The sequence below is a fragment of the Lontra canadensis genome, unplaced genomic scaffold (assembly GCF_010015895.1).
Source record: "Lontra canadensis isolate GAN:19392208 unplaced genomic scaffold, GSC_riverotter_1.0 scaffold4, whole genome shotgun sequence".
In the NCBI taxonomy this organism is placed as follows: domain Eukaryota; kingdom Metazoa; phylum Chordata; class Mammalia; order Carnivora; family Mustelidae; genus Lontra; species Lontra canadensis.
Genome location: NW_022630998.1, coordinates 23,729,396 through 23,744,440, shown reverse-complemented (window position 1 = coordinate 23,744,440; position 15,045 = coordinate 23,729,396). Strand labels below are relative to the sequence as shown.

Sequence of the window (15,045 nt, the reverse complement as noted above, 5' to 3'; positions counted from 1 at the left end):
GTATTTACTTCCTAAGTTGTAGAACAAAAGAGAAAGAATTTTGGGGGTAGATGTAAAAGTGAGATTACTTTTAATTCATGATGTTAATTATTGTAGTTAAAAATAAGTGACCCAGGGGCACCTGGGTGGCTCAGTGGGTTAAAGCCTCTGCCTTCGGCCCAGGTCATGATCCCAGTGTCCTTGGATCGAGCCCCGCATCATCGCATCGGGCTCTCTGCTCAGCAGGGAGCCTGCTTCCTCCTCTCTCTCTGCCTGCCTCTCTGCCTACTTGTGATCTCTGTCTGTTGGATAAATAAATAAAAACTTAAAAAAAAAGTAAGTGATCCATGAAAACTTCTGGGGTTTTATCTAGTTATTAAATAAAAATTATTTTGCTGGTCATGACTCTTCTTTATAAATGATTAAGTTTTTTTTTTTTAAAGTGGAAGCGTATTTGAAATGTAATTTTGATGCTGATTTTTCTTAAATTCATCATAGGTTCTTCCTTATTTTGGTAATTTTAATAACTGTTAATAAAGTACATGTACTGTACCATATGTACCATTTAACAGTTTCATTTTTGAAGATATTTGTTTATACTGAATTTTTTTTTCTAGATATCTATTGAAGGAAAAAGCCAAGCATTCAGCATTGAAAATCGAAATCTTTTTTATGAGATTCTCTGTGCTCTTATTAACCCAAAGCGCAAAGACACTAGGGGATTCAGTCACTTCACTGAAGTGACAGAGAATTTTGCCTTTTCTCTGCTGACTGATGTTACCTGTGGCTCTCCTGGTGAAAAGTAAGTGTATTTTAATAATAGTACCCTATGTGTATTCCGTAACAGTTTGCAAAGTAATATGCAATGCAAATTAACACTTAGATGTTGTCAGTCAGGATTATATAGTCAATGCATAGTATCTTTTTTTTTTTTTTTAAGATTTTACTTATTCGTTCATGTGAAGTGGGGAGGGGCAGAGCAGGAGGGACTGAGAGACTGCTCTACACTCAGAGCCCATGTGAGGCCAGGTCCTAAGACCCTGAGATCAAGACCTAAGCCAAACCAAGAGTCAGATGTGCAACTGACTGAGCCACCCAGGTGCCCTAATGCATTGTATGTAAAGGGTAAACGAGATTATTTTTTGAAGAAAACATGGTAACTCTGTCAAGAAAAACGAATTTATACTGTCAACAATACATTCCCCCTTTTTTGAAGGGCGTCTCAGGAGTTAAAAAAAAAAAGGATTGCTTACTCTCATGATAATAGATGATACATTCTTAATAGGAAAAAAAAGGAAGATGATTCCAACTTTTAGGCATGTTTTGATATGCTGTTGCAGTGGAGTTATAGTTCAGTTTCATCCATTGGGAAGGAGCTCTCCCAGTGTTGTTGAACTTCAGAGCAGTTTTTTCACAGTTAGAGTTTCATGGCAGAAAGCAAGCAAGAGGAAAGGAAAAAATAAAATGTGATTTGTGTTCATTATCAACTCTATAATTAATTTTGTAACTGTTAATATTCTTCAGAAGTCATGGTGTTTTAAATTGCATTCAGAAGGTAAATTGAATCACTGTAGTACAAAGACCTAAATATTTTTCATTTCTATTTGAGTTAACATAAAAATGGTTGATAATAGAAGTTGGTTAGAAACTGAGATTTCCTTCCAATTCTCACAGAGTAATACATGTTATTTAAAAAGCAGTGACTATTGGGGCACCTGGGTGGCTCAGTCAGTTAAGCAACTGACTCGGTTTGGACTCAGGTCATGATCTCATGGGTCCTGACATTGAGCCCTGCCTACCTCAGCCCCACGAGGGCTCAGCAATGAGTCTGCTTGAGGTTCTCCCCCTCTGCCCCTTCCACCTCCATGCAAGCACGTGCTTTCTCTCTCTAAAACAAGTAAATAAATCTTTTTTTAGAAAGTAATGACTCTTGGAGCGCCTGGGTGGCTCAGTGGGTTAAAGCCTCTGCCTTCGGCTCAGGTCATGATCTCAGGGTCCTGGGATCGAGCCCCACATCGGGCTCTCTGCTCAGCAGGGAATCTGCTTCCCCCTTCTCTCTCTCTGCCTGCCTCTCTGCCTACTTGTGATCTCTGTCTGTCAAATAAATAAATAAAATCTTTAAAAAAAAAGTAATGACTATTTTTTAATGGGACATGTCTGATTAAAAGTGCTTATATAAATCTTAAGACATTTATTATTTATTTGCTGATGAAGGCTGTCACCAGCACTTATTAAGTCACATTGAAATTCAGGGATATTTTGAAGACTATGTTTAAAAAATCTAGCACAAGAGAAAAAAATTGAAACATTAAAAAATAAAAATCTGGTGTAATAATTTAAGTCACCTATTTAGGGCCTTTTATGACCTTTGACAGGTTAATTAAAATATCTGTTGTATATGTAAAACTTTTAACTTTAGTTCTTAGATCATAAGATACATGAAGTTTAAAGAGAGTGTCAATCCAGACATAAAAGACTTATAAGAGAGATCAAGGAACAAAACAAGAAGAACAGATATTAATTGTACTTCTGCTCTAGTCCTGATATTATGTAAGATTGAACAATATGAAGTTGACTTTTTTTGTAGGTAAAATAGTATACACTATACTGGAAATTTCATATGGCTCAACATAATCCTTACTAAAAATTATACATATTTTATTCTTATAAAAGATAATTTTAAGCAGCTGGTCAAAGGTAGGGCTAGAGCTTTTACTATTCCCATCTGCAGATACAGATAGAGCTTGTCAAGGGTCACACAATTAGTTGTGATGAGACTTCAATCCCAGGGCTGTCTGCCTCCACATCCCCTGCTGAGCATTATGCCTTGTGGTCAGAAGAGACTATAACCACTTGCTTTGTAACAGAATCTCTACTTCCAGCCCTGTGGCTATGAAGTGCCTCCAGCCTTTCATCCCAGGTTAGAGCCAGAGTATGAGGTCAGGTTAAGGTACAAAACCAGCATCATTTTACACTGTACTCTTAACACTGATGAGTGAGCCCTGAGTAGTAATGTTTTCTTAATGGGGTACATCGGCAAAGCTCTTCATGCCCTTTTAGGAGGCCCCTTCTCCATCCCTCACAACTGGTGCTAAATGTTTGTCTGAGACCAGTGACCAGCAGTTTGGCTACTCAGTGCCTTTTATATGTATCTCCAGTGTCTTCAAAACCTCTGAAATGCATAATTTCTTTACTTCATTGCAAAATGAGGCCACTGTGTGTGTGTGTGTGTGTGTGTGTGTGTGTGTGTGTAAAAATATCCTTTATTGTTTTTCTCTCTTGAACGGGGTTCGGTTATGTTGTCCAATGAAGTCAAATAGTTTATAGTTTCATAATTCCCCATAGTCTCAATCCTTTCTTTTTCTTTTTCTATATTTGCTTAAGATCACTAGAATATTGAGGCTGTTTTAGATGTGAACCATCTACCCTGCTATGAATGTTGGTTTTCATATTTGTGCCCTGAGAGTCATAGGAGAATTCAAAAGAGTATAAGAAGCAGAAAAAGAGTTGCCTTTTCCACCTTATTGCCTAATAAATTCCCAGACCTGAAATGGTATCTGTCATGTGGTAGATTTTCAGTGGTTATGGTATAATGAGTGAATAGAATAAGTCAATGGATGAGTATGTTTCTTCCATGTGTTTCCTCTCTATAGACTTACCTTTCCTTCAGAGTTGTCCAGGGGAAGGAAACAGCACTTGCATTGGCAGCAGCCAAGAATAATGTGGTGTGTTTGGGGAGACCATCAGCCTTTAAAGATTGAACATAGAATAAGCCGGGTGGCATTCGTCGGTGTGCGAGAGAATCAGACTTGGGATTTTAGAGATAGCATGTTGAGGACAGTATTAAAGTTTAAAGAATAGAATAAAGAGATAGGGAGACTACATAAGGAATAATTGTTCAGGTAACAGGGCTGAAACTGAGATAGGAACTTGGGGAGGATGGTAGCTTGAAAACAGTTAAGTGTCACAGAGGTGACAAACATAGAAAATGAGAGAGTGCTCAATACTAGTTTGTTTGTTTTTACTTTGAAAACTAATGTTGGTGGCCATTCTGATATGTGTTATTTATATATCACCTTAAGCAGTATTCAGGAGTAGCTGCTGAGAGCGAAAGATTTGGGAATTGAGCAGGGATGTTGAGGAGGAGGATGACATCTGGAACAATTACTTGGAAGCCAAGTAAAAACAATGTCTAGAGGCACTGAGGGCACAGCTGTAGCTGGTCACTGGATCAGTAGTGGTACCAGTCCACATATGCATGTGGGATTCTCCCCCTCACTTCAGCCAGGATGTAAAGCACATTGTGGGCTGAACACAGTGAGTGTAGTAGAAGGCATGGACACAGGAGGTTACAGGGTCAGGGAGAGTATAGTCATTTGCCAGTGAGAGGGCCAGGAATTTGGCCCGCTGTTGTCAGGGCTGGGTCGAGTCACTGTGCATGTTAGATTGGTCTCAGTATACCAAGATACTGGGGTCCAGGATGGCACTGATGGGCTAAATCCCAGGAGACTCCAGGGAGCGTGGGGAGAGGGTGTGCAGCCATGTGGCTGAGGGTCACTGGTCTCACTTACATTGTACCCGCTCAGGGGGTGCTACAATGGCAGCTTTGAGCTTAAGTCACCAGCGAAGATGTGGAACGCTGGATGGGGAGATTAAGAGAAGAGTTTTTGGTGAGCTGTTTTGAAGGGGCAGGTGTTTTAGGAGGAGTCTTGGACAACAGGGTCTAGAGCCTGGGTGGATGGCTGGATTCAAGATAGATATCTGAAGGCAGTGAATCAAATGCGGTAGTTAAAGTTATGGAAGCTATTTTTTAAATATTTTATTTATTTATTTGTTAGAGCAAGAGAGAGCAGGAGAGAGTGAGTGGGGGAAGGAACTGAGGGAGAGGAGAGGGAAAGAGGAAGGAATCTCAAGTTGACGCCATGCTGAGCAGGAGACTGATCCAGTGCTCAGTCTCAGGACCCTGAAATCATGACTTGAGCCCAAATCAAGAGTTAGAAGCTCAACTGACTGAGCCACCCAGGGGCCCCATGGAAGATGATGATGATGATGATGATGATGATGATTATTATTATTATTATTATTTTTTAGAGAGAGGATTTAACTAGAAGGAAAAGCCCTTCTCCTTTCCTTTTCTTCCTCAGATTTTCCATTTAAAATTCTCCGCTCCATTTCCCAGGTTAGGGATTTTGACAAGATATCATTTAGATGCATGATTCGATTTTAATACTCTCTGTCTACTGTGACCCATATAAGTTTTAACATTTAATGTATAATTTTCATCCTAACATCCTAATAGTCTCCAAACTTTTCCAGGCAGGTTTCAGATCTGATTTATTTTTGTATGTCTTCATTGTTCATAAACATGATGGGTCCAAGACAAGGTTTATTAGGTCCCTTGGGGGACTGGTTAAAAAATAAGACTGGTAGAGCCCCTCGCCTCCTCTCCAGGCAAGGAATCTGATTTAGTCAGTCTGGGATGTGGTCTAGAAATCCGTATTTTTAAACACACTTCTAAGTGATTTCAACACACACTGAGGTTTGGAAGCGCTTTTAGTGAGTATAGGATCTTATACCTACGTGTTTAAAACACCATTGTTGAAAGGGCAAAGATCCCAGCTCCAGGCTATTTCTCTTACCAATCACATGATTAGATTCGAAATGCTCTGACAGATTAGAAGGAGATGAGGTAAACTCTTAATGAAAACATGCTCTAGGTATCTAAGATGGTATTTCTTAAAGCAGAGGTTTCAGTTTAGTGGTGTGCCCTTTTCTTAATCTGTTCTACCAATGCTGATGTGACTAACACACAAAAAAGTACATTTTATAGCCACAGATTGTATCTGATATCCGTGAAACAGCTTTCTAAAACCCATGTTTTAGATTACAAGGGGGAATCAGGCAAAAAGATGCAGAAAGTGCTGTGCAAAAAATCATGACAGTTAGCCACAAAGGCACTAAAAGCACATCGTCCTTACTGCCTCTGGGCTGGTAATGTCATAGCTACGCATAAAGAACAGGGCCCCTGTGTAATGCATTTTAATAAATATAAGTGGATATGCGTATATAAGTGCATGCCATTTTAGCAGAGCCTTTGCTTTTCTGTTACAGAAGCAAAACCATCTTTAACAGTTGCCCATATTTGTCCATACTGGCTCTTCACTGGTATCCTCAGCAAATCAATGGGCACAAGTTTGAAGGAAAAGAAGGTGATTATATTCGAGTTCCAGAGAGGTTATTGGAGGTTCCCAATACAGAAATAATGGCTGGAAAAAGTACATGTGAATTAGTCCAGTTTACAGAATATAGCAGCCAGCAGTGGTTTATAACTGGAAACAATCTTCATGCCCTGAAAAATAAGGTAATCTATCATTTAAAGAATTATGTGGTTGGAATCAGATTTTTCCTTAGCAGACACACTCTTCAGAATGCATTCACTTGATCAGATTTGTGGTAAGGACTACACATGGTGAGCTAATTATGAAATATTTCCCTTTACGAACTATTTGTAGAATGTGTAGTCTCAAATAGAGTTGGAAATACTTCCTTCATGTTTTATTGAGTAAAATATATACAGTGGGGAAAGTGAAAAATGTAGTCTTCACTAATAGGATATCGTATTATATTCTTCACTCATGATGAAGTTGGACAGTTAAAGTGAGCATTGTCAGCTGAAGGCTGCTCAGGAACTGAAAAGGAAGTAGAATGTTTGCAATGAAAAACCAATCAGATTCCCTGCATGCATAAGTCAGCTAATTATTTAAATAGTGGCCTTAACCAAGTGACTAGGGTAACTAGGAAAATGAATCAAAGTTCAGAATTCAGTCATGACGCTGATGTTAAAATTCATCCATTTCTCTGTTCTTGGTGGCATTGCAGGTACTGTCTTTGAGTGTGAAAGGTCTGACTTCACAACCCCTGACAGACCACAATGAGGTTCTCTACAGGATTTATGCTGCTGAACCTAGGATTATCCCCCAGACATCTCTGTGTCTCCTTTGGAATCAGGCTGCTGCAAGGTACTGAATAATTTTTTAAAAATTCTTTAAATTCGTTCCTTCCCTGTCCTATTACAATGGAGCCCAATTTCTGTAGTGAACATAGAGGGTGACCTGAGGTGAGACTTTGGAGTAGAGAAACATCTCTGCCATAGAAACGACAAAGCAGTGAAGGAAATGGTCTAGTTTTGCCCAGGTAGCAAGTGCAGCCCAACAGCTAAATATGTGTTTAACACACTATTTACTTCTTTATTATTACCACTTCCATAAGACCCAGTGTGACTTCTGCTCAATTCACATGACCTTTCTGTGGTTACTGGTTAATTTACTGGTCAGGAAAGGAAATTTTCTTTGCCCCTTCCATCAGGCTTATGGTTCTGGATCTGATGCTCTGTGTTTAGAGGGATTAGCAGGGATTTATAATTCTAGTCCATATATGGCCTGGGGTATATTTTGGAATTAAACCACACGCAGGAATGGGAAGAAGAGAATAATTCTTCTGTAGAATCTCCTTGGACTAATCCGTCCTCAAGTTTCTGAGTCGTTCCATTACCCAGAACTTAGTCAGTGCGGGAGGATCAGGCTTTGCTGACCCAGAGGGTTTAGGGTCCAAATCGGTCACATGGTTCTGTGCATTTCTGACTTTCAGCTGCACAGACTGAAATTCTAAATGCATTTAACAGCTTTGTTGGGTAACCAACTGTCCTCCAAACTGCAGAATTCTGGTTAGTCTTTTTCTTTGTGAAAAAATAATTTTCAGTAAAAATTTCAAATGCCTGGTGACAGATCTTAAACTTAATATACAGGTACTGTGCCATCCTTAATACATAACTCCTAATGAATGTTTCAAACCTGCATCTGCAGCTGGGATTAAGTTTTATGTCCTTAGAAAAGTAAAGGATCCAAGAGGCCCAAAGCAGTGGTCCCTGTGGAGCGCTCAGAGGCTTGGCATGGGACACTACATTTGCTGTAATCACGACAAAGGTTTTGTGTTAGTATCCCGATCTTATAGCAGAAACATTTGAAAGAACCATCGAAAGATTTTAGGTAATGTAACTGGCTTCAAAGTAGGGGAAAAAAAAAAAAAAGATTAAGAAAGAAACATGGAAAATCTTTTAAGGAACTTACGTGGTTCAAAATACAAGGAATGGTGAAATGAGGAGTGTGGAGAGTGTGCATGTCCATCTTCTGGGGTTTTCCAGTGCGAGGGAGGTGTGCCTTGTGATGAAAGCCTGGGGTGTATTGCTTCAGATTAGGCAGGAGCATGGCTCTGTTGGGAGAACCAGCTTCTCTGGTGTCAGGAATGCATTTGCAGGTTTAGTGAGTGTTGAGGTTGCTTCTTAAGGTATCTTGCTGAACTTGTTGTATCATGTCTAGGACAAGATGTTCCCTCCAGTGTTTTTTCTTGAAAATTGGTCTGCTTAATGCTTGAGTAAAGAACACTTAAGTTCACAAAGTTATTTTTACTTGAAAACCCATCTCGAATACCTTAAGTGTTGATAAAAGAGCCCTAGTGACCATTATGTTTTTGCCCTAGCTGGTTGTCTGACAGTCAGTTTTGCAAAGTGGTTGAGGACACTTCAGACTATGTGGAATGTGCCTGTTCATACATGTCCGTGTATGCAGTCTACGCCCAGACCGACAACTTGTCTTCATACAATGAAGCTTTTTTCTCTTCTGGATTTATATGTGTCTCAGGTTAGTTGTGGTATTTTCGATTCAATAATTCTGAATATTTGTAAGAATGAAAGTCTGTTTTCCCATGTTTGCAAGATGCAAACATACTGTAATTCATCCGTACTAGGAGAAAATAAACTTTCCCATTGTCTTATTCATTACCTCATACAATGGATGTTTATAGAAGGCCAGATGTGTACTGATATAATGAATAATGAGGATATAATAAGGGATACAGTGTAATTCTATAATAAGGTATAATAAAGAACAAGATAGTTCCAACTCATAAGGAATATAATATGTAGTGTGAGACAGAAGCTCCAATAGAATGTCAGGATTGTCTGAGATAATATATACAAAGCATTTTGTATTTTCATTTAAAAAAACAAACATACAACCTTGGAGTTCTAAATACACTCAATCACTGTGTTCAAAAATAAATTGTCTTTCATCTTCTACATGAAGGCCCCATTTCTGGCAAGAATAGCAGCCTCAATTGTATTAACATATGAGAAATTATTTACTTACACCTTAATTTTTGAGAACTGTAGGACTGTTCTCATTTGCTGTATTGATTATGTAGGTAGGACTCTGAGAATTCCTTTAACTATATTTCTATTCCCTATGCTCACTCATTCCGTGCTCTAAGTCATCCTTTACAGTCCCCTGCTGCTTCTAGGAACAGTGTCCTATACAGAGAACTGCATACAGGGTAACTCTGAAGCTAGATTGCCTGGATTCAACTCCTTGTTCTGCTGGTGGCTTGGGCAAATTACTTATTTTCTCTATACCGTAGTTTCTCCATTCATAATAAATGATTTTAAATTGTATTACCGTAACAGGGTGGTAAACATACTAACTCAGACATTTCGATAGCCAACTTTAATAATGTTTTCTCTGTAAATGTAATTATCACTGCATTTGAGTCTTTTTTATTTGATGTGCAAACAATCCCTTTAATAATCTTTATTATGAAACTTTGTGGAGATAGACACAAATAATTTATTATTATTCTTTGTCCTGGTTATTTAAAATCTTTCCACTATAATTTAATTTTATAAGATTTTACATTTCCCTTAATTTATCTTAATTTTAAACCTAATAGATTCAATAGTAAAAGTTAATAATTTCTTATTATTAACATCTTTTATAAGGATAACATTTCTTGCTTGATAGATTCTTCTAGGTCCATGTAGTTCCCAAATGAGATGTAGACATCCTGTTTTATTTCAATGCTAATATATTTACAAAAGTTTCATAGATATAAAATAAAGCCAAAAGATAAAATGCTGCAGTAAAATCTAGATGAGATTTTATATATTTCTATCAAGATGTAAAACCAAGTACTACTACCATGACCCATAGAAATCCCTTGCTTGATCTAAATACTGAACATCAGAGTTTTAAAAACTGACGAGAGAAAGTTATCTTGATTTTATAGAAAGCTAGCAGGACTATAACATATTTCCTGGAAGAATTGTTAACTAATATATCTTTTTTTGCAAAATGAACACCTACATATCAGTTTCTGCTTTTCTTCCATTAACTTAGAGTCATATTTGAAATTACTGGGTTTATTCCTCTCTGTCCATGACATATTGTAGTGATTATTGCATGTTCTGTAGATCAGTAGGAGATACAAAGACAGCCTTGTATTAGTGTCTCAGTGTCAGCTGCCATGGGAGGGTAACTGTCCAAGCCTCTGATGGGCCCCAGGAACTAGAGATGAGAATTTTATGTATCTTACATACACATTTCATTCTATTATTTCTTTCTTTCTCTCTTTCTCTCTCTCTTTCTTTCTTTCTTTCTTTCTTTCTTCCTTTCTTTCTTTCTTTCTTTCTTTCTTTCTTTCTTTCTTTCTTTCTTTCTTTCTTTCTTTCTTTCTCTTTCATGTGGGGCTTGAGCTCACGACCCTGAGACCAAGAGCTGCATGCTCCACTCACTGAGCCAGCCAGGTGCCCCTTCCAAACACATTTTATAATTTATGTCAGACCACACCAAATATCCATTTTTATTTGGAAGCAGTCTGACCAGCTCTTTTCATGAAACGTGGTGACATATAATTAGACAGGAAGTAAACCTTTTTATTTAAGTCAGGATAGATCACAGTGTGTATCTGCTCCAGTTCTAGTTTACAGGTCTGGTTCCTACACTAGAGTAGAACAACTGAAATGATCAAAGTGGGTGAAATGGGTGTACAAGGGCAAGGAGCTTAGTAATTCTCAGCTTAGAAAGATGAAAGATGGGGATAGGGGCGCCTGGGTGGCTCAGTGGGTTAAAGCCTCTGCCTTCGGCTCAGGTCATGATCCCAAGGTCCTGGGATCGAGCCCCGCATCGGGCTCTCTGCTTAGCAGGGAGCCTGCTTCCTCCTCTCTCTCTCTCTGCCTGCCTCTCTGTCTACTTGTGATCTCTGTCTGCCAAATAAATAAATAAATAATCTTAAAAAAAAGAAAAAAGAAAAAAGAAAGATGGGGATATATACCTGTGGCTTTTAAAACTGTAAACCAGTTTACCAAATACCAAGACATTAAGCAAAGGTTACCTTTTGAAGCTAAAAAGATATAAAAGGACAAGTGAACCAAAACCGTGCACTTAGTGTAACACCATAAAACTCACTTTCAGAGGGGACTTGGAAGAAATACAGCTTAAAAGAACCTTAGATCATAATGCCATAATGCCATAATTTTATAGTGTAATTATTAAGGATCCTGAGTGTGGTTTGAGGTACACAGGACTATCTGGAGAATAATGTCAAAGAAGCCTACCTTGCTTCCTGTAACTGTTGATGTACTAATACAGGCTATTGAGTCAGAATCATTGTGATTTTGACTTTTGACTTTCACAATTCCTGTGGCCTTGTGATCTGAACAAGACCATGTACCATTCCATAATCCCTTTCAGTTTTAATATCAATATGCAAACTAGGTCTTATGTGATGCTCTTATGGCTGAGTCTCCTATGTGTGGAGGACTTTTAAGCTGAGATTAGAGATGGACCAGAGACCTTACATTTATATCATCTGTTCTTTTTTTGTTCTCTCATGGTAAAGAGATCATTAACACGTTAGTCAAACTAAAGCCTTCCCTTTTAAATGGCTAATGGCTTTATTTACTTGACAGATTACTAAGTGTATACATGTCAATCCAATGTCAGTTTCACAGTTAAGTAACAGAAAAATAACCATCCATAAATTGCTAATAATAAGACTTACAGGATAAATAAATCAAGATAATCTAAAGTCCTCTGAGGCATGCTTATTCTTTTGTCCAAGGTTTATTACATGACAAAACTATTTTAGTTATGTCTTTTATGTTTTACAAGCTGAGATTCTGATAGTTTTTCCAGAAAAAAAAATATTTTACCAGATGCCACCCATTCATTTAAAATTATTTTTTTAAAGTAAGAGACTCTTCCAAAATTTTGTGTTACATTCTTCCAAAAATATTGTTTATATTCACTGTAATCATTGTCCTAAAATAGCCATTGTGATTATGGGGGAAGGTATATCAAAACAGCTTCATTCTATCAAATGGGAAAGTAGTTTATTAACATGAAGAATAGAAAAAAAGTATTATAAGAATCTTTTTAAAAAACAATTTGAAGAGATAACTGTGGACAGTAAGTCAGAGATTAGTTTTAATTCTGACATGGCATAAAAACATTGGGTTTCTCTGTACATGGGGTGTATTATTTAGGATGAAGTTGGCTGCAAGTAACAGAAGACAGCTCGCATTTCTTAAATAAACAAATTTAGTTCAAGGTTGATTAATTCAGTACCTCAGTGGTGTCCTCAGGAGCCCACCCCCTTCTCATTTTTCTGCCTTGCTTTCCTCAAAGATTTTGTTTTCTCAGTCTTGTCCCTACATGGTCTTGAACTGGCTGCAGCTCTCAGTATCACACAACAACATCTAGGCTTGCCAAAGGAAAGGCACTTATTTGGATCATGTTTTAAGAATGATGACAACTTTCCTGAAAACCACCCAGAATGTTTTCCTGCACATCTCTTTGCTCAGAATTATGTCCTCTGAACTTTCATAAACCAGTCTGTGTCTGGGAGAAGATACAGCTAGAAATATAGACACAGCTATGGGTAGAGCAGCAAGTACTACCTTTTTGAACATTGTGTCCCCATTGCTCAACAGAGCCACAGGTGTATGGTAGTTTCTCAATACCTACTTGTTAAATTAATAAATGAATATATGTTGTTGATCTGACATCCTCCAATAAGATGTTCTTGTGACAATGTAAGTCTAAGTTGTACTTTGGGTGATCTCATTTTAGCATTTTTTTTTAAAGATTTTATTTATTTATTTGACCGAAGAGAGAGAGAGATCACAAGTAGGCAGAGAGGCAGGCAGAGAGAAAGGGGGGGAAGCAGGTTCCCTGCTGAGCAGAGAGCCCGACGCGGGGCTTGATCCCAGGACCCTGAGATCATGACCTGAGCCGAAAGCAGAGGCTTAACCCATTGAGCCATCCAGGCGCCCCATCATTTTAGCATTTTTAATAAAAATTATTAAACATCTCATTTTATCATTTTTAATAAAAATTATCCTGAAATATGAAAAGAGTATGAAAAAGCATACTCTTTTTTTGGCCTTCACTCAGGACAGTTTAACGTAGCAATAGATCTTGCTTTGATTATAAAAATGTTCTGCCCTGTCCAGTATGGTACCCACCAGCCACATCTGGTTATTGAACCTTTGAAATATGACTGGAACAAGAGAGGACTGAATTTTTCATTCTATTTAATTTTAATTAATTAAAATGTAGATAGCCACGTGTGATTCTCAGGGTTAACACTCTTGATTTTCTGGAGGCTAGCCCTCTGGCAACCTCATCCCTTGGGGAGAAATCCTTTCCCCCAGATCTTGTGTTCTGTAAGGTGATTCATATTGACGTTTGTTCAACAGAGAAAACTTTTCAGGCTTGATAATTTTGTTTTTCTGCCTTTAGTTTATTAGTTGCAGTAACCAGGTGGCACCATGCTAAGAGGAGAGGTACAGAAATCTGGTAATCAATAGAGATGAACAACAAAAAAGTAAAACAAAGTAACAATTACAGTTAGCATTAGGTGGAAAAATAGAAAAAAAGGAAGCTGACAACATAATAACTGATTTAATAATGTGTAGTGAACATTTGGTTTTATTGAGATTTATCTGCAGAGAAGACAGAGATAGATACATAGGTAGATACAAAAGTTATGAACATTTTTCAAAGATTTCATGGCAAAAAGTCTTAATATTTGGCTGGTGGAGGGATAAACCAGTAATTTGGAAAATGTATCCTATTCTTACGGGATGCTGATAGATAATTTTTCTGGGTATGCATATTCATATACAAGCATTACCTGTGTTTATACTCATACAAACATATAAATATTGTGTGGATAGATAAGGTCTTTGATCCAGTTTGATGATAGCAAAAGAATCTAGGAGTTCTTTAGAGTTTTTCTCCTCTAAATCAAAGATTATCAATGCTGTTTTGTTAAGGATAGTTTATCTTCCCCTCACTTTCTAATGATATAGAAAAGTCATTGTGTTAATTAACTTATTAATTGTTCTTTTCCAACTGAGTTTGTAAACTACACTGTGCTAGGAACAAAAATAAAGGGGGACATCTGGGTGGCTCAGTTGGGTCAGGGTCTGACTCTTGATCTCAGCTCAGGCCTTGATCTCAGGGTCATGAGTTTGGGCTCCATGCCAGATGTAGAAACCACCAAAAGAGAAAAAAAAAAAAAAAAGGAAAGAAAAATTATTCAGTTAACTGCTTGTTGTTTTTTTCTTTCTTTCTTTTTTAAGATTTTATTTATTTGAGAGAGAGAGCACAAGGGGGAATAGCAGAAGGAGAAGCAGGGACTGGATCCCAGGACCCTGGGATCATGACCTGAGCCAAAGGCAGAGGCTTCATAGACTGAGCCACCCTGGCACCCAGCTGCTTGTTGTTTCTACATAATTGTCAAGGAGTCAATTTTTTAAAAACTTGAGAGTACACCTTCAAGTAATACTTAGAATTGTTATACCTCATTTTTTAAAAAAAACATTCTATTTATAGTTACAACATTTTGTACCCTGTGACTTACATATTTATATTAAAGGAATTTAAACCAAAAAATTATTACAACTTAAAAAAAAAACCTTGTAGATTAAATCACATGTGCTAAATGTAGCTGTTCGTTATCAGATAAGAAAAAAAAGGGAAGTCCTTAGCATATAGTGCATTAGGAACTTGGAAACTGAAGTATTTATTTCTTAAATCTAAGGTATTCAGTATCTTCCCCAAGGCCAGCTAAGGCTAGGGGACAGCCTGCTTGAGTTTTTTTAGCACCTTCTCCCATAAATAAAAAATGTATCCAGATCACTATCATGCATTATAGTTAAAGGCTAATAGA

General features: G+C 37.6%; 1 protein-coding gene across 6 annotated transcripts in view; it reads left to right on the top strand.

Moving 5' to 3' along the window:
- The window catches only part of ADGRV1 (adhesion G protein-coupled receptor V1), a 554,175-nt gene that overhangs the window by 252,558 nt on the left and 286,572 nt on the right, over nucleotides 1–15,045 (top strand). For 5 of the 6 annotated variants that reach the window (XM_032846581.1, XM_032846569.1, XM_032846573.1 and 2 more), the window contains 4 exons: nucleotides 597–781; nucleotides 6,091–6,340; nucleotides 6,859–6,998; nucleotides 8,515–8,675. In XM_032846581.1, the coding sequence (XP_032702472.1) occupies nucleotides 597–781; nucleotides 6,091–6,340; nucleotides 6,859–6,998; nucleotides 8,515–8,675 (736 nt within the window). Of the gene's footprint in view, nucleotides 1–596; nucleotides 782–6,090; nucleotides 6,341–6,858; nucleotides 6,999–8,514; nucleotides 8,676–15,045 lie in introns of those variants that run through there. The other variant, XM_032846588.1, reaches the window with a different exon arrangement.